This window comes from Cuculus canorus, chromosome 2 (genome assembly GCF_017976375.1).
Source record: "Cuculus canorus isolate bCucCan1 chromosome 2, bCucCan1.pri, whole genome shotgun sequence".
In the NCBI taxonomy this organism is placed as follows: Eukaryota; Metazoa; Chordata; class Aves; order Cuculiformes; family Cuculidae; genus Cuculus; species Cuculus canorus.
This window is the reverse complement of record NC_071402.1, coordinates 23,261,372-23,286,672: the sequence shown is the minus strand read 5'-3', so window position 1 is coordinate 23,286,672 and position 25,301 is coordinate 23,261,372. Positions and strand designations below refer to the sequence as shown.

At 41.2% G+C, this 25,301-nt stretch overlaps 1 protein-coding gene across 1 annotated transcript; it reads right to left on the bottom strand.

Moving 5' to 3' along the window:
* Nucleotides 1-804: 804 nt before the first annotated feature.
* Nucleotides 805-25,301, bottom strand: SNX31 (sorting nexin 31). Its single transcript, XM_054057118.1, is given in 15 exon segments — nucleotides 805-1,330; nucleotides 4,419-4,476; nucleotides 5,499-5,584; nucleotides 7,574-7,672; nucleotides 8,193-8,259; nucleotides 8,261-8,382; nucleotides 9,025-9,047; nucleotides 9,050-9,116; nucleotides 9,650-9,725; nucleotides 11,595-11,685; nucleotides 14,208-14,291; nucleotides 15,256-15,373; nucleotides 17,300-17,392; nucleotides 23,935-23,999; nucleotides 25,130-25,301. Coding segments are annotated over 15 exon segments (1,317 nt in total). The 3' UTR covers nucleotides 805-1,234.

Below are 25,301 nucleotides of genomic sequence, written 5' to 3'. Positions count from 1 at the left end.
CTTGGGCAGCCTGATCTGGTGGGAGGTGTCCCGGCCCGTTCCTGGGGGGTTGGAACTGGGTGATCTTTAAGGTCTCTTCCAACCCAAGCTGTTCTATTATTCTATGCTTTGGCCTCCGATTTATAGAAATAAGAACTCCTGAAGTGTTAACGGTTGGCTGTTTGTGTTAAATACAGGATAGGCTGCCAAGGTGTCAAAGCTCAGCCACTCAAGGGAGCTTGATTTCTGACACCAGTGGGTTGCTACCCCATCTCACCACAAAATCAGCGCACTAGAAACTCAGCCATTCTTCAGCACCGTGAGTCACTTCAGCGCCAAGGGTCTGGGAGTACAAGGAAATGGGCAAAACAAAAGTCGAGGACAAGGGGCTGAAGTTGTTTGACTTCCCCCCAAATATTAAAGTGGGGCTTTTTTTTTTTTCTTTTATACATTTTCCTTTCTCTTGCCCTCACATCTCCCTGCCTTTCAGAGCAGAGACAGCAGAAAGAATAATAATAGATCCTTCAGGCCTGCTATGGAGTATTGTGGTTAGAGACTTTATTCTTCTTGCAGTGGCAAATAATTTAGTGATATAGTTAATAGCATTTTTGCCTTCATCCAGCTATGTCAGGTACTTGCTTACCCCAGTGTCACCAGTATAAACCAGCTCAGATAGCAGAATTACATCCATGCAACCAAGAGCCCTCCCCACTGCTGCAGCAGAGAACACATTAACACCTTCCCTCTCCAAGGCGGGGCAGCTTCTCGGTGAGCACTGATGGCATCACAAGAGGTCAATAAGGACAACACAAGAGTCTATTCTGCTTGAAAAGGATGACTAGTCCTGTTAAGGGGAAGGATCATAGGAAATATGTGCTTTTTACCAGACCGTGTCAAGGTGACAAGAGCCTGCTCAGCCATCCCATTGATTACACCAATACTCATAGAAACGTTATAAACAGATATCTAAATGCTTTTTCCTCCTCTAACATCCATGGCACCTTTTTTTTTAATTTACCCTCCCCTTTCTGCCCCAGCAATTGCAGTCTTGGATGATAAAAAAAAAAAAGCAAGAAGTCCCCAGATTCTCAGCATCCATTAGAACTGGTTCACTGGAGATATAAATACTGTAGAGAACACTGCAAAGGCAAGGACTTATACTGAAGATTTTTTTTTCCCCCCTTATAAGTTGAGGTTTCAGCTATGGGTTTATTGTTCCCAGACAATTCATTTTGAAAGACAGCATCTAAAATTATCACAGGTCCTCTTCTCTTATTTTCTTAAATACACAGTCCTCTTCATTTGGCCTAACCAGAAATCTTTTTCTTGATATGAAATCTGAATAAACCACCTGCAGTGAAAAAAATAAACAGTTAAAAGAATATATGCATTTCAATAAATGTAGGCAGATGCAAACGTAAATTAGAAAATCAGCTATGATACTGATGAGGCACAGTGGTCATTCTCTAAATGTTGGCATTTCAGAGAGAACAGATATATTTTTTTTCTGCTGGAACAGGATAAAAGAACAGTTGCTTCTGCTCTTAGGCTTTATTGCAATGTACTAAATGTGGTGCAAACTGAACTGCAGTCCCAAACGTGCTAGTGGGACTGATGGTATTTGGCATTATAGTGGCCACAAGGACATGTACTTTAACTGCCTACCAGGCCTTCTGAATTAGATTGACTACTGTTAATCACACATTCCTAACTTTAATCATGACACCTGCATAAATTATACCTTCTAACTCTACTTTTCCTAAAGGATACCATGTACTGTCTGAAACTTTCTAACACCACAGCACCCCGCAGGCAAACTCGAAGCACCCAAGGTGTAAGCAGGCAAACTATACCCTTACGTTGCACATACCTCCAGTTTTCTCTTGTACTAGGAAAATTTAAGCTAGACATTTTAATTCTGCCTCTTGCAACGTGGTATTTTGATAGCTATGTATAAAATAAATGTCCTGAAAAACCTTATTAAAAGTGTCCTTATTAAAAGTGTCCAAAGCTATGGCAACCATGCTGCAATAACTAACAACAAGACATTAGGAAACTGGAACCAAATTTTGCTTAGATTATCTCTGTAGAAGTTATTTCATACCTCCTTTCAAGATTTCTAAAAGGCGTTACAGCAAAATTGCCTCGATGCAGGCACATTTTACAGCACAGCCTCACGATCGGTAAAGTCCACTTATTGCATACTAGTTAAATAATTTCCATCTCAATTCAAAAGATTGTTCTTGATTTTCGAAGTAAACCTTACTGCCACAATAGATTATCCATTCAAACAAGAATGTACAGGCTGTTATGCCAATCTAATAGTATCAGTATAAGTTTCTCTTCTCATGAATTAGCAGAAAGTATTTGGTGTAAGTTTTCAGAGTCTTTGGGCAGCAGAAAATTAAACTGTCTGCCAAATCAGAGCAAAGCCTTGTAAGACTCTTGGAGATACTAATGGCAAATTTATAAAGATCTAACTCAAGCTACACTTTTTTCAAATGCAAATGTGCAAAGATACACTTTTAATACATTTTTCAAATGTCTTGCGAATAGAAATAGAGGAATAGGAAAGGGAAGCCTTAAGAACTTGATATTATAGAATCATAGAACAGTTTGAGTTCAAACTCAAACTGTCACTACCAGCCTTTGTGAACCGTCCTTCTCCAGCTTTCTTGTAGCCCCTTCAGGTACTGGAAGGTCACTATAAGGTGTCCTTGGAGCCTTCTGCAGTCACAGCATTTAGAAGGGAGCTAAGCATGGTTTAAGATTTTATATTAATTGTCTGTCCGATAGCCCAGCTTGGTGCATGGGGACCTAAACCAGTTTAAACTTGCTGTGTAAAATGAGGCAGTGCAACAGCGTGCCTTGACTTGCTTTAATAAACAACTCCATTCTAATTACCAACTGTAATTTCTTAGTTCAGTTTCATATCAGCAGCCGCCACGGCACCAGCAAGACACAGCTGATGAGCTCGGTGGTTTTATGTTGCACTGTTCAAGACTGCTTTCCTCACAAAAATTCAGAGGGAGCATTCACAGTCCCTCCTGCTCCAAAGGCAAACAGTCGAGGGGGTATTTTACAGTATGTTCAAGTCAGAACAACTGCATCAAGCGCAGAGTGCCACGCAATTTAATCCGTGTTAAAATCGTACCACAGCGAACCCACCGAACCGCATCCTTCAGTCTCCATCACAGATACAAGTCTGTTCAGAAAATGTTGTCTCCCTTATTATAATTTGCAAGTTATTTGTGAATACTGAAGGGCATACCTACCTGACAGTCTGGTCTCCAGCAGTGACAAGTACAGAGCACATCAAAGAAAGGGGCAAGAAAACCCAGCCACCACATCAGTTGATAGATTAGCTTGTGAAGAGCAGTTAGTGATTGGTTTTATCCTCTTTCTGAATATATGGGAGCACTATTTTTTTCTGAATTCAGATTCAATTTCGGTTTCCTCTTTTAGAAATATTTCCCCTGTAGCCAATCATGTACTGTATTGTATTTATTTCAATTCGCTTTATGTTATTCTCTTTCCATTTATTTATTATCTCATATTCAACAAATGACTGGGAAAAGCAACAGCTTTTAGCCAGTTAGCTCTTCAGGAACTATTAGCTATGAATACTGATTCTATTATGTGAACTTGGAATTACATCTTTTGCATGATAGGAACGTATATGTATAGATATGTAACATGTCAGATTCTGCAAATGGGTACAAATCCAAACTACATGGAAAAATGAGTGCATGAACAATCCCAAGTCTATAAGCTACATCAGCAGCTGTAAACTTTCTGTAAACTTCCAATGTCTCATTCAGAAACACGTGCAATAAGCAAATAAAATGAAGCAAGTTGTCATTAAACCCATCAAATTAAAATAAAATTTTTGTTCGGACATGTGTCTTGCTCTCTTCTTCTTCCCCAAATACAAGTTTAGCTCCTGTTTCTACCCAAAGAAGTTCCCATTATATTTATTAGGAGTCTTGCTGGAGAAGAGGAAACTCCAGGGTGATCTTCCAGTACTTAAAGGGGCTACATGAAAGTTGGAGAGGTTTTTTTTTTTTTAATCAGGGATTGCAGCGACAGGACGAGAGGGAATGGTTTTAAGATGAAAGAGGGGAGATTTAGATTAGATATTAGGAAGAAATTTTTTAGTTTGAAGGTGATGGAGCACTGGAACAAGTTGCCCAGAGAAGCTGTGGATGCCCCATCCCTGGATGTGTTCAAGGCCTGGTTGGATGAGACTTTGCGCAACCTGATCCAGTGGGAGGTGTCCCTTCCTGTGGCAGGGGTGGTGGAACTGGATGATTTTTAAGATCCTTTCCGAAACAAACCATTCTATGATTTCCTAACCAGAAAAACAGGCTGGGCTGAACACCACTAGGAAGCAAGACACACTGTATTTACAATTTGGAGACAATTTCTCACTCACTAACCTGCTTTTGTTGGATGCTGGATTTCTTACTATTCAGGCATCTTGTTCTCCTAAACAGACTGAAAAATTTAAACTTAGAATAAACTTAAATGCTTCCCCAAGTACTGTAACAAAAGATGATGAGCAAATCAGCATTCAGTTAAAACCAACAGAAAGTGTAGGAAATGAACTGGCATATTTACCCTTCTTTCATAATTCTGTTTTAGTCCAAGCTATCTGAGGTCTATCAACAGGTGAATATTTAAGTAATGAATGCTCATCTACAAAATTAAACGTTTACTGTACTTCCAGTACAAATAAACTTAGAATGAAAGCGATTAAATCTTTTCCAAAATTAAAATCGGTCTTTTCTTTTGCATTACTTATAGTTTAAAGCTATGAAATAGGACACTGTTCATTGCCTCACTGATCACAGTAATCAGCACGGGTCTAGTAGATCACATGTATTCCTTTCCTTTTTCTCTTCAGAAGTTTTCAGTTAGCAGATATTCAAAGTCTTTAGATAACACATAGTTAAACAAAGGCATTATTAATGCTGGAAATTATGTTTAAAAATAACAAGTCTCAAGACTTATTTTCATCCTTAAAGGCCTACACAAAAGAAGCATTATAGCTACAAATCAGATTTTTATTTTATTAACACTTCTATTTAAAAACAAAAATTTTCTCGGTGTGAATGTCACAGATCTCAAATAGGCCTAACATTGCAGCAGATGGAGCAAGCAAGTGAAGTGGTGAAAAAATAAAAGCCAGAAATGGATACAACAGGGTAGAGCAGAACACTGAAATATTATGCCACAGATATCCTTTATTATATGCTGCAAAATTAAAGTCAAGGAGAGAGAATGCAAACAAGATTATTAAAACCATGATGATAAACCATCTCTAACATTCAGAATAATATTTCAGTAAAACTAAGCAAAGATGTACTTTTTAGCCAATTAATTCTGTCCTGAAATGCTGGAGTATGAAAGATCCTTTTCCTCAATGGGACTTCTCTCAGCCCATTTGAAAGAATGATACAGTAGGCTCTGTCAGGCTTGTTGCTTTTAAGTACAAATTCACATATCGACATACACACACACTCACCATCTCTTGGCTTTCTTTGGCTGTCTTCATCATCTGTTCTGATGTCATTTTCTTCAAGCAGCTACTGAGCAAAAAGGCCTGAAGAGGGTAAACAACAGAACATTCTGATTTCTTCTATTAAAAGATGTACTTGACTCTTCCATTCCTCCTCCACTAGAAAATTACGCTCTCTAACTACTGAACTGTTACATCCCTGATTCAGTTTATTTTACTCTGTGCTTAACACCCTTACAGTGCACCAAACTACCTGCAGTTGCTTAAAGCCCAGCCCCGGCATGACTAAACATCACAACACTGCTCAGAGTGGAGAACAAGGATTTCTATGGCTGCTTTTTTGAGGCAAGTTATTCTCTGTCATTGTCCGTGGCTCCTACCTTAAAGGCTGCCAAATTACACCAAAGGCTAAGTAAGGTTAATCAATTGTGGCACTATCAGCATCAAAACCACTTCAACAAATGAAGCAAGCTGGAGTTCATGTGCACTCAGCGCTGCTGAAAATCAAAGCCTCGTTGGTTGTGCAAGATGGCCACAACTCTTTGTAGAACAGCTCACGGTCACATTCTGCACAGCTAACATGAACAAAGCAGTATGCATTCATCCCACATATTAGGTAACTAGCAGAGGCACTTCAGAGAGGGGTGGAGTTGTTCCTAGTTCTTTATGCTGTCCAATGGGTATATACTACTCCTTGGAATGATGCAGCCCAAGGTAAGCTCCAAATTGCACCCCGGAGATGCATCTCACTGCTTACTCTCCAAAAGGAATCATCTTGGGTAAGGTGCCAAGCACTGAGAGATTGAATTGGAGATAAAATATCCTACAAGATCAGTGATAGAAGGAGGAGCTATCTCTGAGTAAGCTCCGGAGCACCTAATCTTTCCATTTTCTACAGTGGACTCTTGGATCAAACCCTTGTTTATTCCACACAAGAGCACATTTCTGGTATTTCTTGGAAGTGTTCAAGGCCAGGTTGGATGGGGCCTTGAACAGCCTGGTCTAGTGGGAGGTGACCATGGCAGGGGGATTGGAACTAGATGATCTTTAGGGTCCCTTCCAACTCAAACCATTCTATGATTTAACTCTTCCTCATACTTCTGGAGGAAGTGGGACACAGGTTTTCTAATTAACAAGGCACTACATCAAGCACGACCCTAATAGATTTTACAAGAGAATTAATACGGATGCAATTCTAGTTGTTTGGTGTTTTTTTATTTTGTTCTGCAACAGCAAAGAAACTACAAATCTTAATCCTTATGGCTCATGAAAGTTGAACGTGACAGGAAATTAACACTTACTAAATAGCTGTGTGAACTGCATCATCACTCCAGAATTCAGAAGTCATGTGTGAGAAATTAAGCATTTACATTGTACTTGAAAAATCCTGCCTGCTGCTGGGGAGGGGGTGGGTATCAGGAGCAAGAGAAGCAGTTTACTTGGATAGCAGGCTTGATAGCTTTTATAGAAACTTCGTACCTAAACTGAGACTGGTGCCGTCATTGATGCTGCGGAGCCTAGATTATTTGCTAGGCATAACCACAGATTGATGACTTGAATTCCGTGATACCTTTCTCTTTAAAGAGCTGCCCTGAAATAGTGGAAGTAATGACACTCTATAAAATCTAATTTAATAATGATTTATATGTAAAAAAATACTTATTATGTCACACGATGACATCACATCCTCCATTAACTTGTGTTAATATGGCATGTATTTATACTTGAACAATAGGATTTATTGTGGAAAATGGGAGTTGTTGACCTTCTGTTGGTCTGACCAATTAGTGATTTTAGATACTTACTGAGTCCAGTAAATAAATGGCACCTTTCCACATTCCATTCCAGAGTTTGTGCCGAGTTCCAGACATTTCTCTTCAATGGAAAAAAAAAGTCCTCTTCCTCTTATACTAGACACTCAAATGCTTTTCCCCAGATAACTCTATCCCTAGGCTACCCTGCTTGAAAGCGCAGCTGCTGCACTCTGGTAGAGATGGACTAACCGCTTTTGAAGATCCCCTATGGCTGTAAGATTACATTTTACTCTGATCCTTTCCTAAAAGGATGGAGAACTGACCTGTTTGTGTACAAAATTATCCACTGCCAACTGCCTGAATCGTTGTATTCAAGTCTGAGCTCCAGAGTGTTGCCTTCACCATCCTTTATAACATCCTGAAAAACAACCAACAAACCCAAACAACAAATGAACAGAAGAAACAGCTAAAAGCACCATTAAGGTGTTCTGTGTTAAATCAGAATTAGTTAATCAGGTTAATTTTAGATAGTATATAAACAAAAAAGCTGAAGATCTGTACCAGATCACTGTACCAGAACACTTCTCTTGAGGGAGGGAGCAGGTGGGAGGTAAGAAGGGGGAGTCTTTACAAGCATAAAGCTGGCTAAAGCAGTTCTTTTACTCCCACACAAAACTCTCTGCCAACTCTATCTCCAACAGGAAAGGAAAGGGGCAGGTAAAGTATGATATGGAATACCAGGGAAGGGAGAAAAAATAGCAGAGAAAGGCTAAGATGGTTTACTGCTGTAAAGGCTGCCAAAGGAATACATTTCTGGATAGGTTTGGAGAGGAATATGGGCAGATAGGCAGGATTTAATAAAGACCTACTCTTCCCCAACAGCCTTACTTCTCATGAAGAGAAAGTAAATTCAGATACAAAGTTAGTGAAATACTTACAAGAACAGTAACTTGCCAACTTCTTAACCCGTTGATTTTAAAGCTGACCTCTTTGGGTTGGTTAGTAGCAGTTAATCTCATCATTGCCGACATAGATGTCAGCTGAGCAGCCTTCTACTGAATAGTCACAAGTGCAAGGATCAAGCCATACATATCGATAGAATTTTGTTTCTTATATCAGTTCCAAGAACTGTACCAAAAAGACTGAACTCAAGTGAATTGCTGTAAAGGCGAGTGAAATCTAGTGATCTGGAAAAATAGCAAAAGGGCTACAAGGGAACTCTTTTGGATTCGTAATACTCTTTCTCCTAGGAGGACACAGATTCACCACAATGTCAGTGCTTGTTTTGGAGAATAACACTCACAGTCAAGCTTAGAAGCTTGATTTTTTTCCCCCACTGGATATGATGAGCTGGATCTTTTGGATACTTATCAGATATGATATTGGGAAGAGATAAAACTAACCAACCAGTAAGAAATACTGAGAACGGCAGTCTCAGCGCCTGAATTTCCATCCAGTTTCCTAAAGTGGATGGCAAACCTTTGCACTTGAGTTTAGCAAATAGAGAAGAGTAGAATTCACAGTCAAAAACTCCTTGTCAACCCTTAGGGTCCAAGTAATTCTGTTGGGATATTTTAAAATACTAGCAGAGATAGGAACCTCCTTTTCTATTAAGTGGCTCAGTATCTGACTAGGAGGTAGGAGACCTGGGTCTCTAGCTCAAACCACTCCACAAAATCATGCTTTATTTTTAAAGTGGCAGCCTCTAGTATCATTGCTTCAAGACCCACTGCTTTGATCTGTTTGTATTGTTTTAAAATACTATTTTACCTTTGCTTTGTTGACAATTTTTATAGAAATTCAAGTTCCTGCATCTGCCTTTCTGTTGGTTTAATCCAATTCCACTTAACTTCCTGGATTGCCTTAAAAGAATTTTTAAAAATAGCAAAAAGGTCAGCAAAAATGTATTTGCTTTCACAGAAACACTCAGAAACACACATACACAGCTTTTTTTTTTTTTTTTTAAACAAGGCCTTTGATTTTAGGACAAGTTCACTCTACACTGTTCTTTCCTCCTGAATTAACAGTTTCCAAGGCTAGTACAGCTCGACACATCTATAGTTCAGAATTCAAATGCTCTCATATCATGTCAGAATGCCTACGTATAGGGACATACAAATACATACATACACTTGAAAACAGAATGGATGGATGCCTAAATATGTCCTTTTTGTGCAACGCTTTTCCCACGCACAAAACAGCTGAGTTAGAATCTCTAGTACTTGAGTTTGAAGGAAAAAAACATGATCAACAATAGCTAAAACCAGGATTAGAAAAGCCCCAAAAAAGTGGTGTTAAATAAGAACAATTTACAAATGTTTCAAGAATTTGTATAACAGATTAAATTAATGTGGGAGAGTTAAATTTTGAAATTCTAAAGACATTTCAGTTTTACCTGCCAAGACCTTTCAGTTTTACTTGCATAAGCTCTACAATCCATCAGCAGTGTATCTAGAGAAGGATCCATATACCTTTTCCATGCCAAGGGAAAAAATGACTCAATATGAAGATATGTTTCTAAATGTAGTGGTTTGATTTTTCAGCTAAATATGAAGGGAGCACAACCCAGAAATATCCCATTAATTGCCAGATTAAAAAAGAAAACCCAAAGGTGAAGAGTTGTGCCCTTCAAGCGTGTACTTATTCTTTATACATTGTAGTGGAAGGGAAATAAACTAAAGTGAAGTTGATCCACTTTGATTTGGGTGGCACCAAACACAGCAGTTATGATTTAGGAGTGAAACTTTCCTCCTCCTTTTCTCAAACAGTTCAGGGTTTGCCTCCGTAACACCTGGTAAGACTGGGAGCACCCACTGCCGCTGCAGCACAGGGCTGCAAGAGCTGGTCCTGTGCTAGCTAGCAGCAGTACCAGCCACTGTGGAACAACTGCTGCAGGATCGGATCAGCACAGCAGCAAAACAAGTTAAATATTCAGTTATCCAAGTGCCACGCTGCAACTTCTAGCTTGAGCCATTTTATTTAGGAGCAGCTTTGGATCAGTCTGCGTGATGGTAAGCCCAGAGTGGTGCAGGTTCTGTGGCTGGTACAGCTGTGCTAGTGCTCACACTGCACCGGTAATAGGCCTCCTGCGGCAAACAGCTCCAGGACTGCTGTTCCCTACGAGTGTGCTTTGAAGGAGTGCTAGATGGAGCAGTATCTACTCTGAGTCATGGCTTAGAACCATGTGGCGCTTCCATTAGGCTGCTAGGTTTTCTAGTTTATAAGGGCACATATAGGGAAACCTAGAAAGGTTTGTAGAAGCCAAGCTCTAGCCTACTAGATTTAAACAAGACCAGTTACAAGCAAACAACGGGCTTCTGTGTACCTTCAAGCCAAGCAAACTCGCTCACTGCCACCGAAAAGCATGGCCTGTTCTTCCTCTTCTGCTCCCAGACACATTCTGGGAACGGAATCTGACATTCAGCTGGTGCAGCCGGTTCAACCCACTAACCCTGCAGAAATCTATTCCTTTTTTTCTTTAAAATTTTTGAACGTAGGGAGAAGTAGACCAGGCCACAACCACAGCAGCGAGCCATTAGACCGGCTCAGCTCCACTGCCCAACTGCACCCTCAGGGCACTGTTTGACAAGCCAGACTTTGGCAGCAGACTCCTTGTCCCTGGGGCTTATCCTTACCCGCAAGTGAGCACAGCTCTTTGCTGCTGGGCAGACAAGACCTGGGGACTGACTCAGGCCAAAAATAGGCCAGCAAAACCAAATAAAAAACAAACAGCAACTTATTTTTAGGCCAGGTTAGCTCGTCGGTCCAATTCACCGTGTCTGCCCACGCAGCTCTACCAGCGTAACTAAGGGGGTGCCTGAGATCTGAGCAAATGAAAGGGGTAGAACGCTCTGCTGCTTAAGATGGGCCACTTACCAAAAGACATGTTCAAACTATGGCCTCGGGTATTTTGTGTATTAATATGTAGAGATGAGCACTTTAGATGAAAAGTAATCCGTCTCTGCCTGGATTTGCAGCTTGCAACTCAGAACTCAAAGTTTTCTTCTATACTGTTTGCAGGTAAATTCCCTTTTGTGGTCACTGCATTATGCAGGTATAAAAATTAGGAGGCGGGGAGCCACAAAGTACCTCTCTACAGATTCTGAAAGAAAGAGAGAATAAATAGCAGTAAAGGACACTGCAGGAATACCACAGTGATAAAACTGAAAACAGGCAGGGACAGAGAAACTGGTCGATTCCAGTAACAAACTGGCATCACAGAAAAACAGTTGAGCTGCTGAGGCTTAGAGACTTCATAAGTAAGTTACTCAAGGGATTTCTTTCTCTGTTTATAGAAGTTGTCACACATCTTGGTAGTTCCTTTGAAGCTTCTTGCTCACCACTTTCTGATCCCAAGCTTACAGTGCAAGTCTTTCATGCTCTGAAGACTCACATAAGGAAGTTCAAAGTCTGCCACTTTTTTCACCACTGGGAAAAGAAAAACCACAGAGACATTTGGTGAAGTCTAGTGAAATAGCCCAGCTACTTTCATCACTTAGTGGTGGTTAGCAACATGCTTTTGGAGAAGGGAAATAACTTAATACAAATTCTGGAGTAAAGAGACAGGTTAGTCATCTTCCTCATTTCTCTAAGTCTAAATTTATATAGTGCTATCACTTATAGAATATCCTTCTTTCAGGACACAGCTGAGCAGTATGGATGTTTCTGCTTTTAAAAGACACATGGATACAAGCTTCCAGGACTGATGCTTTTCTTGAGCAGAACACCAGACAAAAGCACTGTAACATACAGCAAGAAAATCACATCACTCTTCAGAGGTCACTGCTCTCCTGCACACTTTTAAAAAGTTATGTCTAAAAGTCCAAACCTGGAAATGTGTATTTCTAAGCCAATACCACGATTCAGCATAACACTTAAGTGTGATTTTAAGCACGTGAGCATCTAAATATTTTTTGGCAGTAAATTGTGGGTTACATTTGTACTTGATATATTTGTGAGGTACCCTGGTTTCAGCTGGAATTTTCTTCCTAGCAGCTGGTATAGTGCTGTGTTTTGGATTTATGGTGAGAATAATATTGATAACACACTGATGTTTTAGTTTTTTGCTGAGCAGTGCTTGCACTAAGTCAAGGCCTTTTCAGCTTCTCGTACTGCCCTGACACTAAGGAAGCTGGGGTACACGAGAAACCATAAGGGGGCAAAGCCAGGGCAGCTGACCCCAAGTGGCAAAAGGGGGAGTCTATCCCAATGACCTTGTGCTCAGCATGTAAACTGGGGGAGCCAAGGGTGGCATGGGGCAGGACCACTGCTCAAGGACAGGCTGGGCATCAGTCGTTTGGTGGTGAGCAATAGTTTTTCATTTGCATCACTTGTATTTCTTGAGTTTTATTTATCACTTTTTGTGATTTTCCTTTTCTTTCCAATTTATTATTATTATTATTATTATTAAATTATTATTTCCATTGTTAAACTGTTCTTATCTCAATCCATGAGTTTTCTCACTTTTTCTCTTCTGCTTCTCTCCCCCATTGTGCTCACTGAGCGAATGGATCTGTGGTGCTCAGTTGCCAGCTGCGGTTAAATCAGACAAATATCAAAGATGCAGAAAAACATAATTAATTGAAAAACTTTTCTATTCATCTGTAGTAGAAGAGTATATAAAATGTGTTATATCCGGATATGTTTGAGGCATATGAACTGCCATGGATTCTGTGTACTCAGGTAAACCTTTCACAGCCAGAAAAGAGAGCGTAGGGGAATGATAGATAAAAGAAAGACAAACAGTAAAGTTCCTACCCCACTGATTAAGCCCGGGTTTACTACTGGACCTTCATCTTGAAAAGGTTCAATAGAGCAATAACTTCTTCATGGCAATGAAAAGACTGAAAAGCTAAATGACTTGTCAAGGCCACACAGAGGCTGCAATGCTGAGCTTTACTCCAGTCAACAGCAAAGATTATGTTCAGTTCCCTGATGTATCCTGAGTATGTCCCCATCCCAGCCTGGATCGTGCCTCATCCACACACACACACGCATGGGAAAGAGGGCATCAGCAGACCGGTGAGGACAGAAATGTCCCTTAGCATTTTATGACCATAAAGAGACTCACAACCCTGATTTACAAATTCTTCAGAACCATCGTGGTTAAACTTAGGTTTCTATCCGCTAAGGAAACTTGTCATGGTATAAAGGAAAGTAAGTCACAGGCATTGTTTATAAATGTAACAAAAGAGCTTCCTGTCCCATTGCTGAACTCAGTGTATGATCTGCATATTCAGAATTGTTTCAGGTAGTTATGGCTGCCTGACTAAATGTCTACCCAGAAGACTGGGGTTGTTCAGCCTGGAGAAGAGAAGGCTCTGAGATCTTATAGTGACCTTTCAGTATGTGAAGGGGCTACAGGAAAGATGGGGAGGGACTGTTCACAAAGGTTTGTAGTGATAGGACAAGGGGCAATGGGTATAAACTGGAGAGGGGCAGATTTAGACTGTATACAAGGAGGAATTTCTTCATCATGAGGGTGGCAAGGCACTGGCACAGGTTTCCCAGGGAAGGTGTTCAAGGCCAAGCTGGATGGGGCCTTGGGCAGCCTGATCTAGTGGGAGGTGTCCCTGCCCATGGCAGGGGGGTTGGAACTGGGTGATCTTTAAGGCCCCTTGCAACCCAAACAATTCTATGATTCTACGATTCTAAGATGTACCCAACTGGTCCCATGTGGTAAAGTTGTTACATGTTTGGTAAACTGGAATGGCCTCCAAATTCATGTGTGAAAGTCTCACCCAAGCACGACACTATCTGTTGCCATACTTTGTCCCCACTACTGCTATTTCAAGCTGCATGGGGCAAGGGCATGGAGGCAGTTGTCAGACAGGATGGGTCTATCAGCCTGAGCAGCCTCAGGTAAGCTCTGTTCAGTGTCCAGGTTCAGTCCCTGCTGCCAACAAAAACATTCCAAGGGAGGGCTAAGATAAGCGCTTTGTAAAACTTAGCAGAGAGTCCTCCAGCATCATGATCTTGAAAGAAAAATAAGCTAAAGTATTTTATTCTCTTGACAGCTCCATCTTGCTTGATGTAATCTTTAAAAACAAAGGTGAGAAATTTAGATGTCATTAGCACGAATAAGGAAGAAATGTTCAATACCTGTTAAATGGCACTTAATTGTTTTAAAATTTCCCTTACGTCCCATTTAACTGCCCATTTAAATGCAAATATAACCATTCCCATATTGCAGCATTTGAATTTGTGAGGAGTTTCATAAATCTCAAAGGAACATAAAACTGCAATAAAAGAGAAAATGTTGACTACTGTCCATGCATTTAGGTGTCCTCTAACACAAGCCATCTTACATATTATTCCAGATCTTTACTACTAAATCCTCAAATCCTGTGGTATAGCAAGCACTGTGTGCTCTGAGCTAACAACACTACTCAGGAGCATCACAAATATGCATCTTTACAGGATTTGTGTATTTTCCAAGCTGATAGAGTCCTCTTGTTTTTCTAGGAACTATCTACAAGTTCTGCCCCTTCACTACAAGTGCCAGTCTTATTTACAGGGTTCTACAATTCTGTGTGAAGGAAAGAACAGACTTGAGCTCTGCTGAGCTTTCATTATTGACAGTGGATAAGGAGGAAAAATCCTATCTAGCTTGATTTGGATTGTTTTGATCTTGCGGGGGCCCCTTGACATTTTTTCTGAAAAAGGGCAGAAGTAGAACCAACAGTAAATACAGAAATTATTTGCAGGACCAGCTGCAACGTGGCATAGTGGAGACAGAAAAATCAGGAATCAGGCAGAGGTAAGCACAGAAACCACTGAATCAGGCTGGGGCAATTATCTCGTTCAGGTTTATGTCCTGAAAAATCAAAGCATAAGTTAAAGCAGCCGTATCCTAGAAGAGCACAGTGCTATCAGAGCATTCCTAAATTCTGCAGTGACCGTCATCTCCTGAGTTTGCTCAGGAACGTGGTGTGACAACCATAAGGAACTCTCCACCCCTGAGAACACTCCTGTCGTAGCTCATCTGGCAGATTGTGCGACCTGACAGAGGAGTCATGCTTGGGTCAGAGAAGGTGGACTTTCTTTGTCTGAGCATAAGGTGGAAGTACCACTTTTCAGTCTTCTTCCAAATGGTGCCAATCCCCAAACACCTCCAGCTCTGTGACACAGAGACAGCATTATAAATTCACTCATCTTTGCAGTTCAGAAGGATTTTCTCCAGCTATATCAGCTGGATTTAAAAGCAGACATGTTTCTGTGCATGGCAAAAAGTAGACATTAAGCTAAATGTAGGTTGGGATTTCCCTTATACTTGTTAATATCAGAGCTGCTACTGGAGAGGGCAGCAGAGATTAAAATCACTTGTCTCACGCTCAGTTAAGACACCAGGTATGATGGGAAAGATGCAGAAGTACCAACGCAGAACAGTGACTATTAGCAGCATTCTGTCTGCCTCTGTACTAGGAAGTGCCCATAAATTACTTTAAGAAATTGGCCAAAGAGCTTCAACTATTTATCCCTTAGTAGCATAATACTAAGCATACCAGATGACATTTCCCAGAAATGTCAAACACAGATATCTGATTCAGTAGGATTTTGACTTATTTTATTTCTTGGATCAAAGTACAAGCTGGTCTATGCTACCTGAGCACCAGGATTTTAGAGGGCTGCCCAAGGCCCCGTCCAACCTGGCCTTGAACACCTCCAGGGATGGGGCAGCCACAACTTCCCTGGGCAACCTGTGCCAGTGCCTCACCACTCTCATCATGAAGGAATTACTCCTTATGTCTAGTCTAAATCTGCCTCTCTCCAGCTTATACTCATTGCCCCTTGTCCTATCACTACAAGGCTTTGTAAACAGTCCCTCCCCAACTTTCTTGTAGCCCCTTCAGGCGCTGGAAGGTCACTATAAGGTCTCCTCAGAGCCTTCTCTTCTCCAGGCTGAACAACCCCAACTCTCTCAGCCTGTCCTTGTACAGGAGGTGCTCCAGCCCTCAGATCATCCTTGTAGGCCTCCTCTGGACCAGTTCCAACAGATCTATATCATTCTTATGTTGAGGATTCCAGGACTGGACATGATACTCCAGATGAGGTCTCACAAGAGAGGAACAGAGGAGTAGAATCCTTTCCTTCGACCTGCTGGCCACGCTTCTTAGATGCAGTCCAGGATACAGTTGACTTTCTGGCCTGTGAGCGCACATTGCTGGCTCATGTCGAGCTTCTCATCAACCAGCACCTCGAAGTCCTTCTCTGCAGGGCAGCTCTCAATCACATAATCCCCGATCGTGTACTGATATCAGTGCTCATGCACGCACGTGCAAATACACAAAATATGCAGAGCTGCTGTGCTGCTCCTCTCTCAGATTAAGAAGGGAACTCCAGCTGAAAGTTTCAAACACAAGCCAGCCAGTTGTGTAAACAACATTTGGTTGCTACTGATTTAAAAATGTAACTAGCAGTTGTTTCCTGCATGTACTACACCAGCTGTTACCCACATTCCCGAGCCACAGCGCTAGAACCGTGCCAGCACCGCAAAGGAAGCCCCACAGCTTCATGGCAAGTGTCGAGGCACACAAAAAAAGTAAGGGAGAAGCATGCAGACAAACAAGACATACCAGTTGCTCACAGAGTTTTCACAGCAGTTCTCCACCTAAGGCATATGCCAAGACTAGAATGTCATTTCTGACTCCAGCGTTCAAGCACTTTCACCCACACTATTCCAAACCAAAGGGGGAGTTAATTAAGAACACATCCTCAAAAGGAACAGTGTCTATTTTCTAATTCTATTATATATGAAGGAAACTTGACCTTGACAGATGAATGCCTTAGAAGCAGAGGGCGTATAATGTTAAGGAGAGACAAATTTTGGACAATTGTAAGAATGAAAAAAGCTCATCTGCAAAATCAGCAATGTCCCCCCTTGCCCCTGGTACAATAATCTCCAAACATGCAGATATTCTTGTATGTCTCCAAACAGAGAGTTTTGTCCTTTCCTGGCTGAAATTATCTTCATTTTTGCCCACTGCTCACAAATGGAAAATTTCAACACAATTCTAGAAGGCCTTTACCTCTAAAATTCTTCTGCAGTGTCCGATGTCTGGATATCGAGTCTAATATTGCTGCCATCAGCAAGGTAGACATCCAAAAAGGCTCTCTGAGTTTGGATCTGAAATGTATCCTGTTAGATAGAAGCAGAACATTGTTTTGTTGCTTTCCATATTGCTTCTGAAGATGCTGCGCTCCATTTCCATATTTAATCCAGTAAAATAAATAATTAGGATTACTGTTTAATAAGCATAAATTACTAAAATTACTGTTAAAGCTTGCAGATGACAAACAAACATATGCAGAAGAGCAAGTGGGAAGACACTGCAGAATTAGAGAAGGGTCACTTTGATATTAAGCTGAGCACAGGTCACAGGTCTCAATGTCTGTAGGAACGAGGCGTTCACTGTCCCAGGAAGTAGAAACTCTGAAAAGAGGAGGCAGGTAAACAGCTGCACATGACTAGTGAAAGCTACAACCTTGCCAAAAGGAAAACAATGCATCCCTGTACCTATAAATAAGAAAATCTCCAGTGAGAATTATGAGGCTGTAATACACCAGAGCTCTGCTACTGGAATACTGCTCACAGCGCCAGTGCCCAAGGTTCAAAAACATTGCAGAGAGGAGACCCATGTGAAGAAGAAACCTGAAAGTATTTAGGTTATTAAAACAGGCCTCACAGCAAGTGACCTCAGAAAACTTTCTGATGTCTAGACATAATAAAGGGGTTATATTGCAATGAGGAATACTAAAGTACAGAAGCCAGATCCTTTGGCTCTCTGGTGGTGACAGACACAGTCAAGCTAACAGTAAAGCCCACATTTCTAACAGGAAGGTAGCACATAGAAACCGTGCATTCTCCACTGGTTTTACATCAAGACTTCACATTTCCCTAAAAGACTTTCCTGAGCTCAAACTCAGGGAGTCCGCGCCTTGCTGTGTGTGAGAAGTCAGGCTTACTTGTTTCAAGGGGACAGGCACTAGTTTGAGTGAATGAGGTGGCAGAATCTCATCGCTGAACTTCTCTTTCATCTGACTGCCCTGGATCAGAGGGCAGCAGTGGTCCTTCTGGAATCTTTATTAATTAAGGAGAGGTTGAGATTCATAGCAGAGGGAAAATGCTGTAACTGCCCATACTGCATGAAAAACTGAATTTTAATTTCTTGCATCCGCTTTTGCTGGCCTGGTGGAATATATGGGAAACTCCCTGGAAGCCCGTAGTTTTCATATATTCTCATTATCTTGCTGCAGTCTCCACAGTGCCTGTACATAGGAGAGTCTCCTAAGCCCTGTGATGCCGGCAGGGGTAAGGTGGCAAGGCTGATATTAGTGCTGCTCTATTACCCCCATTTGGGAACCCTGGAGAACGTGCTAAGATGTGTGACTCCAGTTAACTAACTTGGCTCAGACTGGTGACTTTTTGGAGTTAGACCGTATTTTCCAGTAAATCTAGCTCAATTAAGTTATTTCAAGGTAAGACCAAATGCAAACAAAATGTGGGTTTTTTCCGTGTCATCTAAAAGTTACGAACACATTGACAAAAGTTTGTAGAACGATGTGTAGGAAAAAGATGGTCTTGAGGAAAATCAAACCAAAACAACCTTTCATATTTAACCGGAGTTTGCACAGATTTTCCTGACACCCAACATTTCACCTAGCTGCATGCTTACACATCTGTTTCCATGTATTAAAGAACAGCAGAACCTCTTCTCTAGGCAATGCCCTGTCTGAAGTCCTGCTGGGATCCATATGGATTTAATCTTTATCCCCAAACTAATATCCTTCTTATCCAGGAGACAGGTCTAGTCATTCTTCTTAATTAAAATAAGCATTACTTTGCTGCTTGGAGATACAAAAGGCCCTCTCTCTCCTACATCAGGAATGATCTCCTGTGCTTACCTGAGTACCTTACTACTTTCCTCGAACGGGAAGGAGCAGACACTTACTCACAAATGCCTTTGTCACACACATTTCAATATGACACATTTCACATGTGATAGAAGTGTATGTGAAATGTGGAACAAACTGCTGCAAACATCAGAATGAGATAAAGACGTGTAACTCGTTACTGACTCTCAACAAAGAGCAGGCAGGTCACTGTAAGGCCATTTTGCTGCCAAGACTCAGCAGTGCTGGGGGTGAAAGCGAGTGCAAAGACTCACGCACCGCAGTAAGTACTGCTGGGTCACTTTGTCCACTGTGGCAGCCCAGGGTCGGAGACAATGGTCATTTTGCCCTTCTGCCATTCAGAAAGGGAGACACCTTGCAGCTCCCTACCCTACTTGCCATCTCACCACTTGACAATGATGATCCAAACTTTCAGCTACTTCCAAGCTGTTTGAGTTCTCCAAGAACACTGTGCAACATTTTAGAAGGCAGATTAATTTGATGATCTACAAGAAAGGACGTATTAGAGAACAGAAAATCTCAGTCCCATCTAGAATGGTCACACTGAGTATCACTGTTTAATACTTAAACCAGTGGTTTCCATGATCTTCTTTTAAAAATTGCTTTAAATTCTCTTATTTTAGTCTACTGAACTATAGGCACAATTTCATTTCGTGGTCTTGGGGACAAATTCCCTACTTACTTATCTCCCAAGTTTGATTATTGTTCTTTTAATATGACTATGCCACAATAAACAAAGTTAAGTATTGTCTTAACCTGCAGGATTTGGGGATTTTTATCCTCCCTTTATTGCATGCTTTTACCCCAGAAGGCAGAACTGTCCATGCCAGAAACTCCACACATTGTTCAGTATGATAAACACTGTGTTTATCCTCTTATCAGCAAAGTATTGTTGAAACTAAAAAAATTTACTTACATAAAAACAAAAGGAGGAAACAGTGCAGTCATAAGGCAGAAGAGGACAGTGTTAAGTGGAGAAACACAACTACAGACATGTCCTAAAACATGACAAGAGAATCCAGCATAAGTTTAATACAAATACAAAGGGAAGAGTATTTATCAATATTAGCGATAATCCAGTTAGTGAGTACAAGTAGAATCAGAGAATCAGAGAACAGTTTGAGTTGGAAGAGACCTCAAAGATCATCCAGTTCCAACCCCCCTGCCATGGGTAGGGACACCTCCCACTAGATGAAGCTGCCCAAGGCCCCATCCAGCCTGGCCTTGAACACCTCCAGGGATGGGGCAGACACAGCTTCCCTGGGCAACCTGTGCCACTGCTTCGCCACTGCCATGCTGAAGAAATTCTTCCTTTTGTCTAGTCTAAATCTGCCCCTCTCCAGCTTATACTCATTGCCCCTTGTCCTATCACTACAAGCCTTTGTGAACCGTCCCTCCCCAGCTTTCTTGGAGCCCCTTCAGGCACTGGAAGGTCACTATAAGGTCTCCTAAGAGCCTTCTCTTCTCCAGGCTGAACAACCCCAACTCTCTCAGCCTGTCCTTGTACAGGAGGTGCTCCAGCCCTCAGATCATCCTTGTAGGCCTCCTCTGGACCCATTCCAACAGATCCATATCGTTCTTATGTTGAGGATTCCAGAACTGGACATGATACTCCAGATGAGGTCTCACAAGAGAGGAACAGAGGTGGGAGTTGAGTGCAGATATGGATCAGTCATATTGAACAATGCCAGGCAGCTGCAGTAAAGCCATGGGCCTTGCACAGCGTTCCCACTCCAGGATTTCTGCTCTCTGCACACCTTCACTCCTCACTCAGAGGCAAAACACAGGACAAGAACCAAAAAGATCTGAAATCAAGTTTGATTTGTCTTTTGCATCTTCTATTTTAGTCAGCGACACATACACATCTTTAGGTAGGAGCTTAATACTGCTGTTTTTAAGACAAGCCAAGGAAATGCAGCAAGCACTAGCAGACTGCCTGAGAGGGCAGCTCTATTCTCTCTCACGGTAAAAGATAGATGAGAAGGTGAAAATAGCAGAAGAATTTTCAGGAAAAAGCCCAAACTAGTCAAGCAATCTCATTGACCTCTGGTTTCATCTCTTCTCATTCTATTAAAACTGAAAGTTTCTATCATGAAAGCTGCACTGGTTTTACCTGCAGATAGATCTGTGCTCAGTAAGTAAGAAGTCAAAAAGTTGACTTTTGACAAGTCAAAGCCAGCCCATGGCACTGACAGAAAAAGAGCATGCCATTTCATCATTTAAATGATGATGATGATTAATGAAAGATTCAAGAATCATTTCATCATTTAAATGATGAAATGATTCTTGAATCTTTCATTAATCATCCCTCTTGCAATGTAACACAAATGAGAGCAAGTTTCGGGTAATGTCTGGTTTTAACACTGCATAGCAGTAACGCTGAAACCCCAACTATGTTTTCACTCCTAAGCAATGTGTAGGACTCTAATTGCTGCCTACGCATCTTCAGCAATGGAGAAGGAAAGAACAGCACAGAGGTGCTTTAGAGACAAACTTCATGTCTTTCAATGCTGTTACAGAAATTTTGTCACTCTGCCAGGAAACACCCCCCCAAGTCACGGTACACTAATAAATACTGGAACACGCACAACAAAGCCAATTTGTGGAGTAAGATTCTTTAATAGCCAAAATGAATACTTACTTAGCTGTCAGTTACACCAATTAAAGGCACTGTGCACAGCTAATGACAGTGGATGCACTCCTGTCTTTCAGAGTTATTTGATCTCTCTCAGGAGTTTGTTCTTTACCATAATGAAAGAACACATCAAGCACTGCTGCTATTTGTATTATGAAGCAGTAATTCATGTAAGCACAACAATTATAAGTTTAAATTGTAAACAACAACAACAACAAAAAAGCTGCAGAACTACTGTCTTTGCGAAGCAGGGAGCCTAAACATCGTGTATGAAAATCCATTGTACTGTGAAACAGAAATTTGGGTTAATTTTATGTCTTTAGAATGTACCGATACTGCACTAACATTGAAGGCATAGTTTGTTGCCTACCTTGAACTCTACAAAATAACTGACTGCTCTTGGCACTACAGTCACCACGTGCATTAAAAAGCACACACATATGTATGTAACTGTAAATCAAGTGAGTATTGCACATGTAGCTATCAAGTCACCCTTCTTCATCGAAAGTAAAGAAAAACCTGAATATACAACACCATTTCCAACATAATCCACGATATGGGCATACCAAAAGACACGTTTAAACATTGCAAACATGCGTTTTGAGGGTTTATTCCCTGACAGAACTTTGTTGGAAAGTCAGTTGGCAGTGTTTGAGGGCAAGTTGCAGGCATTCCTGATGGATTTAACTATCCTTAGCAGACCTATTATCAGTCTAATTAGGATTCAGCAGTAATTACTGGGAATTATCTTTGGGGGTGTAACAGGCATTGGATCAGAACTAAAAAGAGACTGCTTCTCATAAAAGAAACCTCTAAACAGAAAGGCACTTTTCATTCGTTGTCTTAAGCACTCGGTAGGTCTGACTTTAAGAATGTGCAAATAAACTGTATCCTTTTATTTACAAAGTATATTTCTAGAATTTGTTAGGAACAGTTCTTCACACTATTTTCTACAACCTTACTGAACTCCCCTTACAAGCCTTAATCACACAGAGTAAATGAAGAGCTCTCGAGTCACAAAACTGGGTTCTTCAAAACCTCCCCTCTCTGCAAGGATTGTTCCAGCAGCACCAGTAGCATCCTGGAAAAATAAAGCAACAGCATCTCCCTGCAAATGCTGTTGGAGTCATACCACACCCACTGGCTCCAGCACACTGCTATCTTCATAAGAACCACAGCAGATGGAGAGGAGGTAAGTGAAATAAAGGCACATATGGCACCTTGCAGTAGTCGAACACAAGCAAGAGCTACCCAGGCTCCAAGCAAATGGAGCTACAGTAGGCCAGGACTAAGTAGAAGACAAATATCCTATTTCTAAGTAGGGCTCATTTCTTTTGCCTCCATGCCATGCTAACTGAACTTATCAGCTGTCTAGTTGAAGTCAGTCTGCATCCAGGTAGCACAGGCAGAGCTTCCAACCATTTGAAAAACTGAGTAAGCACGCCTGAGAGTCCTTCAGGAGTCATGACTGATTTTACATTTATGACAAAGTGTTATAGCAGGTAGCATATATACTCTTAAAAACTGATGATTATTCTCTTGTCGCCCATCCTCCTACTCTCTCCACTGCCCATCCCTGCCAAAGAAAGATTGTGTATATCATGGAACATATTAAAATAGATTTCAAACTCATCTACGCTGCAACAACCCAAATACAAGCCAGATTCTGCCCATCACTACAGCTGCAAAATAAGAGAACGTGACATTTTCACAGCAGTCATCAACACACTTATCAGTCCAAAGCACTGACACTACCAAAAAGCATTTACAGTTGCAAAATCCAGGAATGTGTGTAATCCTTCTATTGAGCTCTCACAAAGACTCTTCTGGGAACTGTTTAGAGGCAAAAGATCCATCAGATGTGCCACAGGATATAAAAACAAAGCAAATAGTTCTTTCCATGAGAGAAACAAGTTCGTACATGGACAAAACAATAGCAATACTATTCCTATTGCCACCCAGGCTTCACAGAGAGCACTCTGTCATCGGAACTCACTGCTTTACAAGACAGACCAATATGCTAAGAAAACAAGGAAAGAAAGACAGCAAAGGAAGCCTTGAACTCAGGAGGTAGGATAGCATTTCAACTCTTTCATATAGCAAACTGTTTGGCTGAAAAATTCCAAACTTACCTACTATAGCTTTCAGAAAAAAACTATGAAGACATCACTATTGGTAATATTTGAATTCAAAGTAACTGAAAAAACAAAAAAAAGGGGGCAGAGAGGAAACCAAACTTAACCGAAAGATGAAAAACATGGCTAGTGTCTAAAAACAAGATGAGTACAACATGACTGTTGGTTTAACAGTCAGTGCTACTTTACTCATCCTTTGGTTTCTGCACAGCTGCCTTTACTAGCCTGTTGTTAAATCACCGAAGCCACAAACAGTGCAAGACACATGCAGTGTTGCTGTTCTCCCAAAGTAAGGCTACAGTAAGGTTCTTGGCCACGTCACTCATGGTTAGTAACTCTAAAAGGAACCCTTGAATACTCAAGTAAAATGAAAAGCACTAGGTAACATTTTAAAGACTAATCTTGTGTTTCTGTTTTGTAAGTCTTGGCACAAAGTATCTGAGGCCAGAGGCTATAAACCTCTTTAAGCTCATCCTGTCACACCCTCTCTTCAGGTAGCTAAGATGGCTTTATTGTTTTTGGTTTTTTATTTCTTGGCTTATGTGAAAAGAACAAGATGCGTTCTAGGGATCCTGCAGACCTGGTTCATGTAACCTGTAACATGTTGCACCTGAGATTTAATTTTTCTTTAAACCCTTATCTTGTTATAATTCTCAAAAGTCTGTTTAGAAACTCTTGAAGGGAGAAGGTTTATGCAGAGCCCAATTCTGTATTACACATCTACCAGTAGTTCCATATTACACTTCTACCAATCCAAGTGCCTGTCTTTTCTGCCTCCCTTTTATACTTACCAATCAAGGGTTCCACACCTGGCCCCGTGTCAGCTCTGGCAGCTGTGAAGCAGCAGGGATGTGTGGCTCAGCTCACTGATCCAGAAGAACAGAGAATGGCCAGAACACAAATTGCCACCAGAAGGACAAGTTGGGTTAAGTTTAGTGTGAAACTGCACCCTTACATTTTGTGAAGGCCACAGAAAGTTGACGGCTTCAGAAATAAGAGGATACATATGATACACTGCTGTTATAGAGCCAGTAAATCAATGGAGTGGACAGGGCTGCAGCCTTAGCCCCAGCATTTCAGGTATACATTTGCTCAGCTCAGTGTAGAAGGTAAAGCACTTGGCAGTCACAACTGTAGACATATCGCCAAAGGTTTAAGCCCTATGCATGAAAGCTGATCAGGTTGCTATAGCCAAGCTTAGCATTCTGAAGGTTCTGCTCCAGCTGAGAGCGTCTCTCATCTGCCACCAACTTGGTCATTGCAAGGTAAAACTTTGGAGGAAAAGCAGGCACAGCACTCCCAAAAAGCTGCCTCAGTTGCAAAATATCCAAAAGAAAGCTCCACCTCAGTGAAGAAGTATTCAT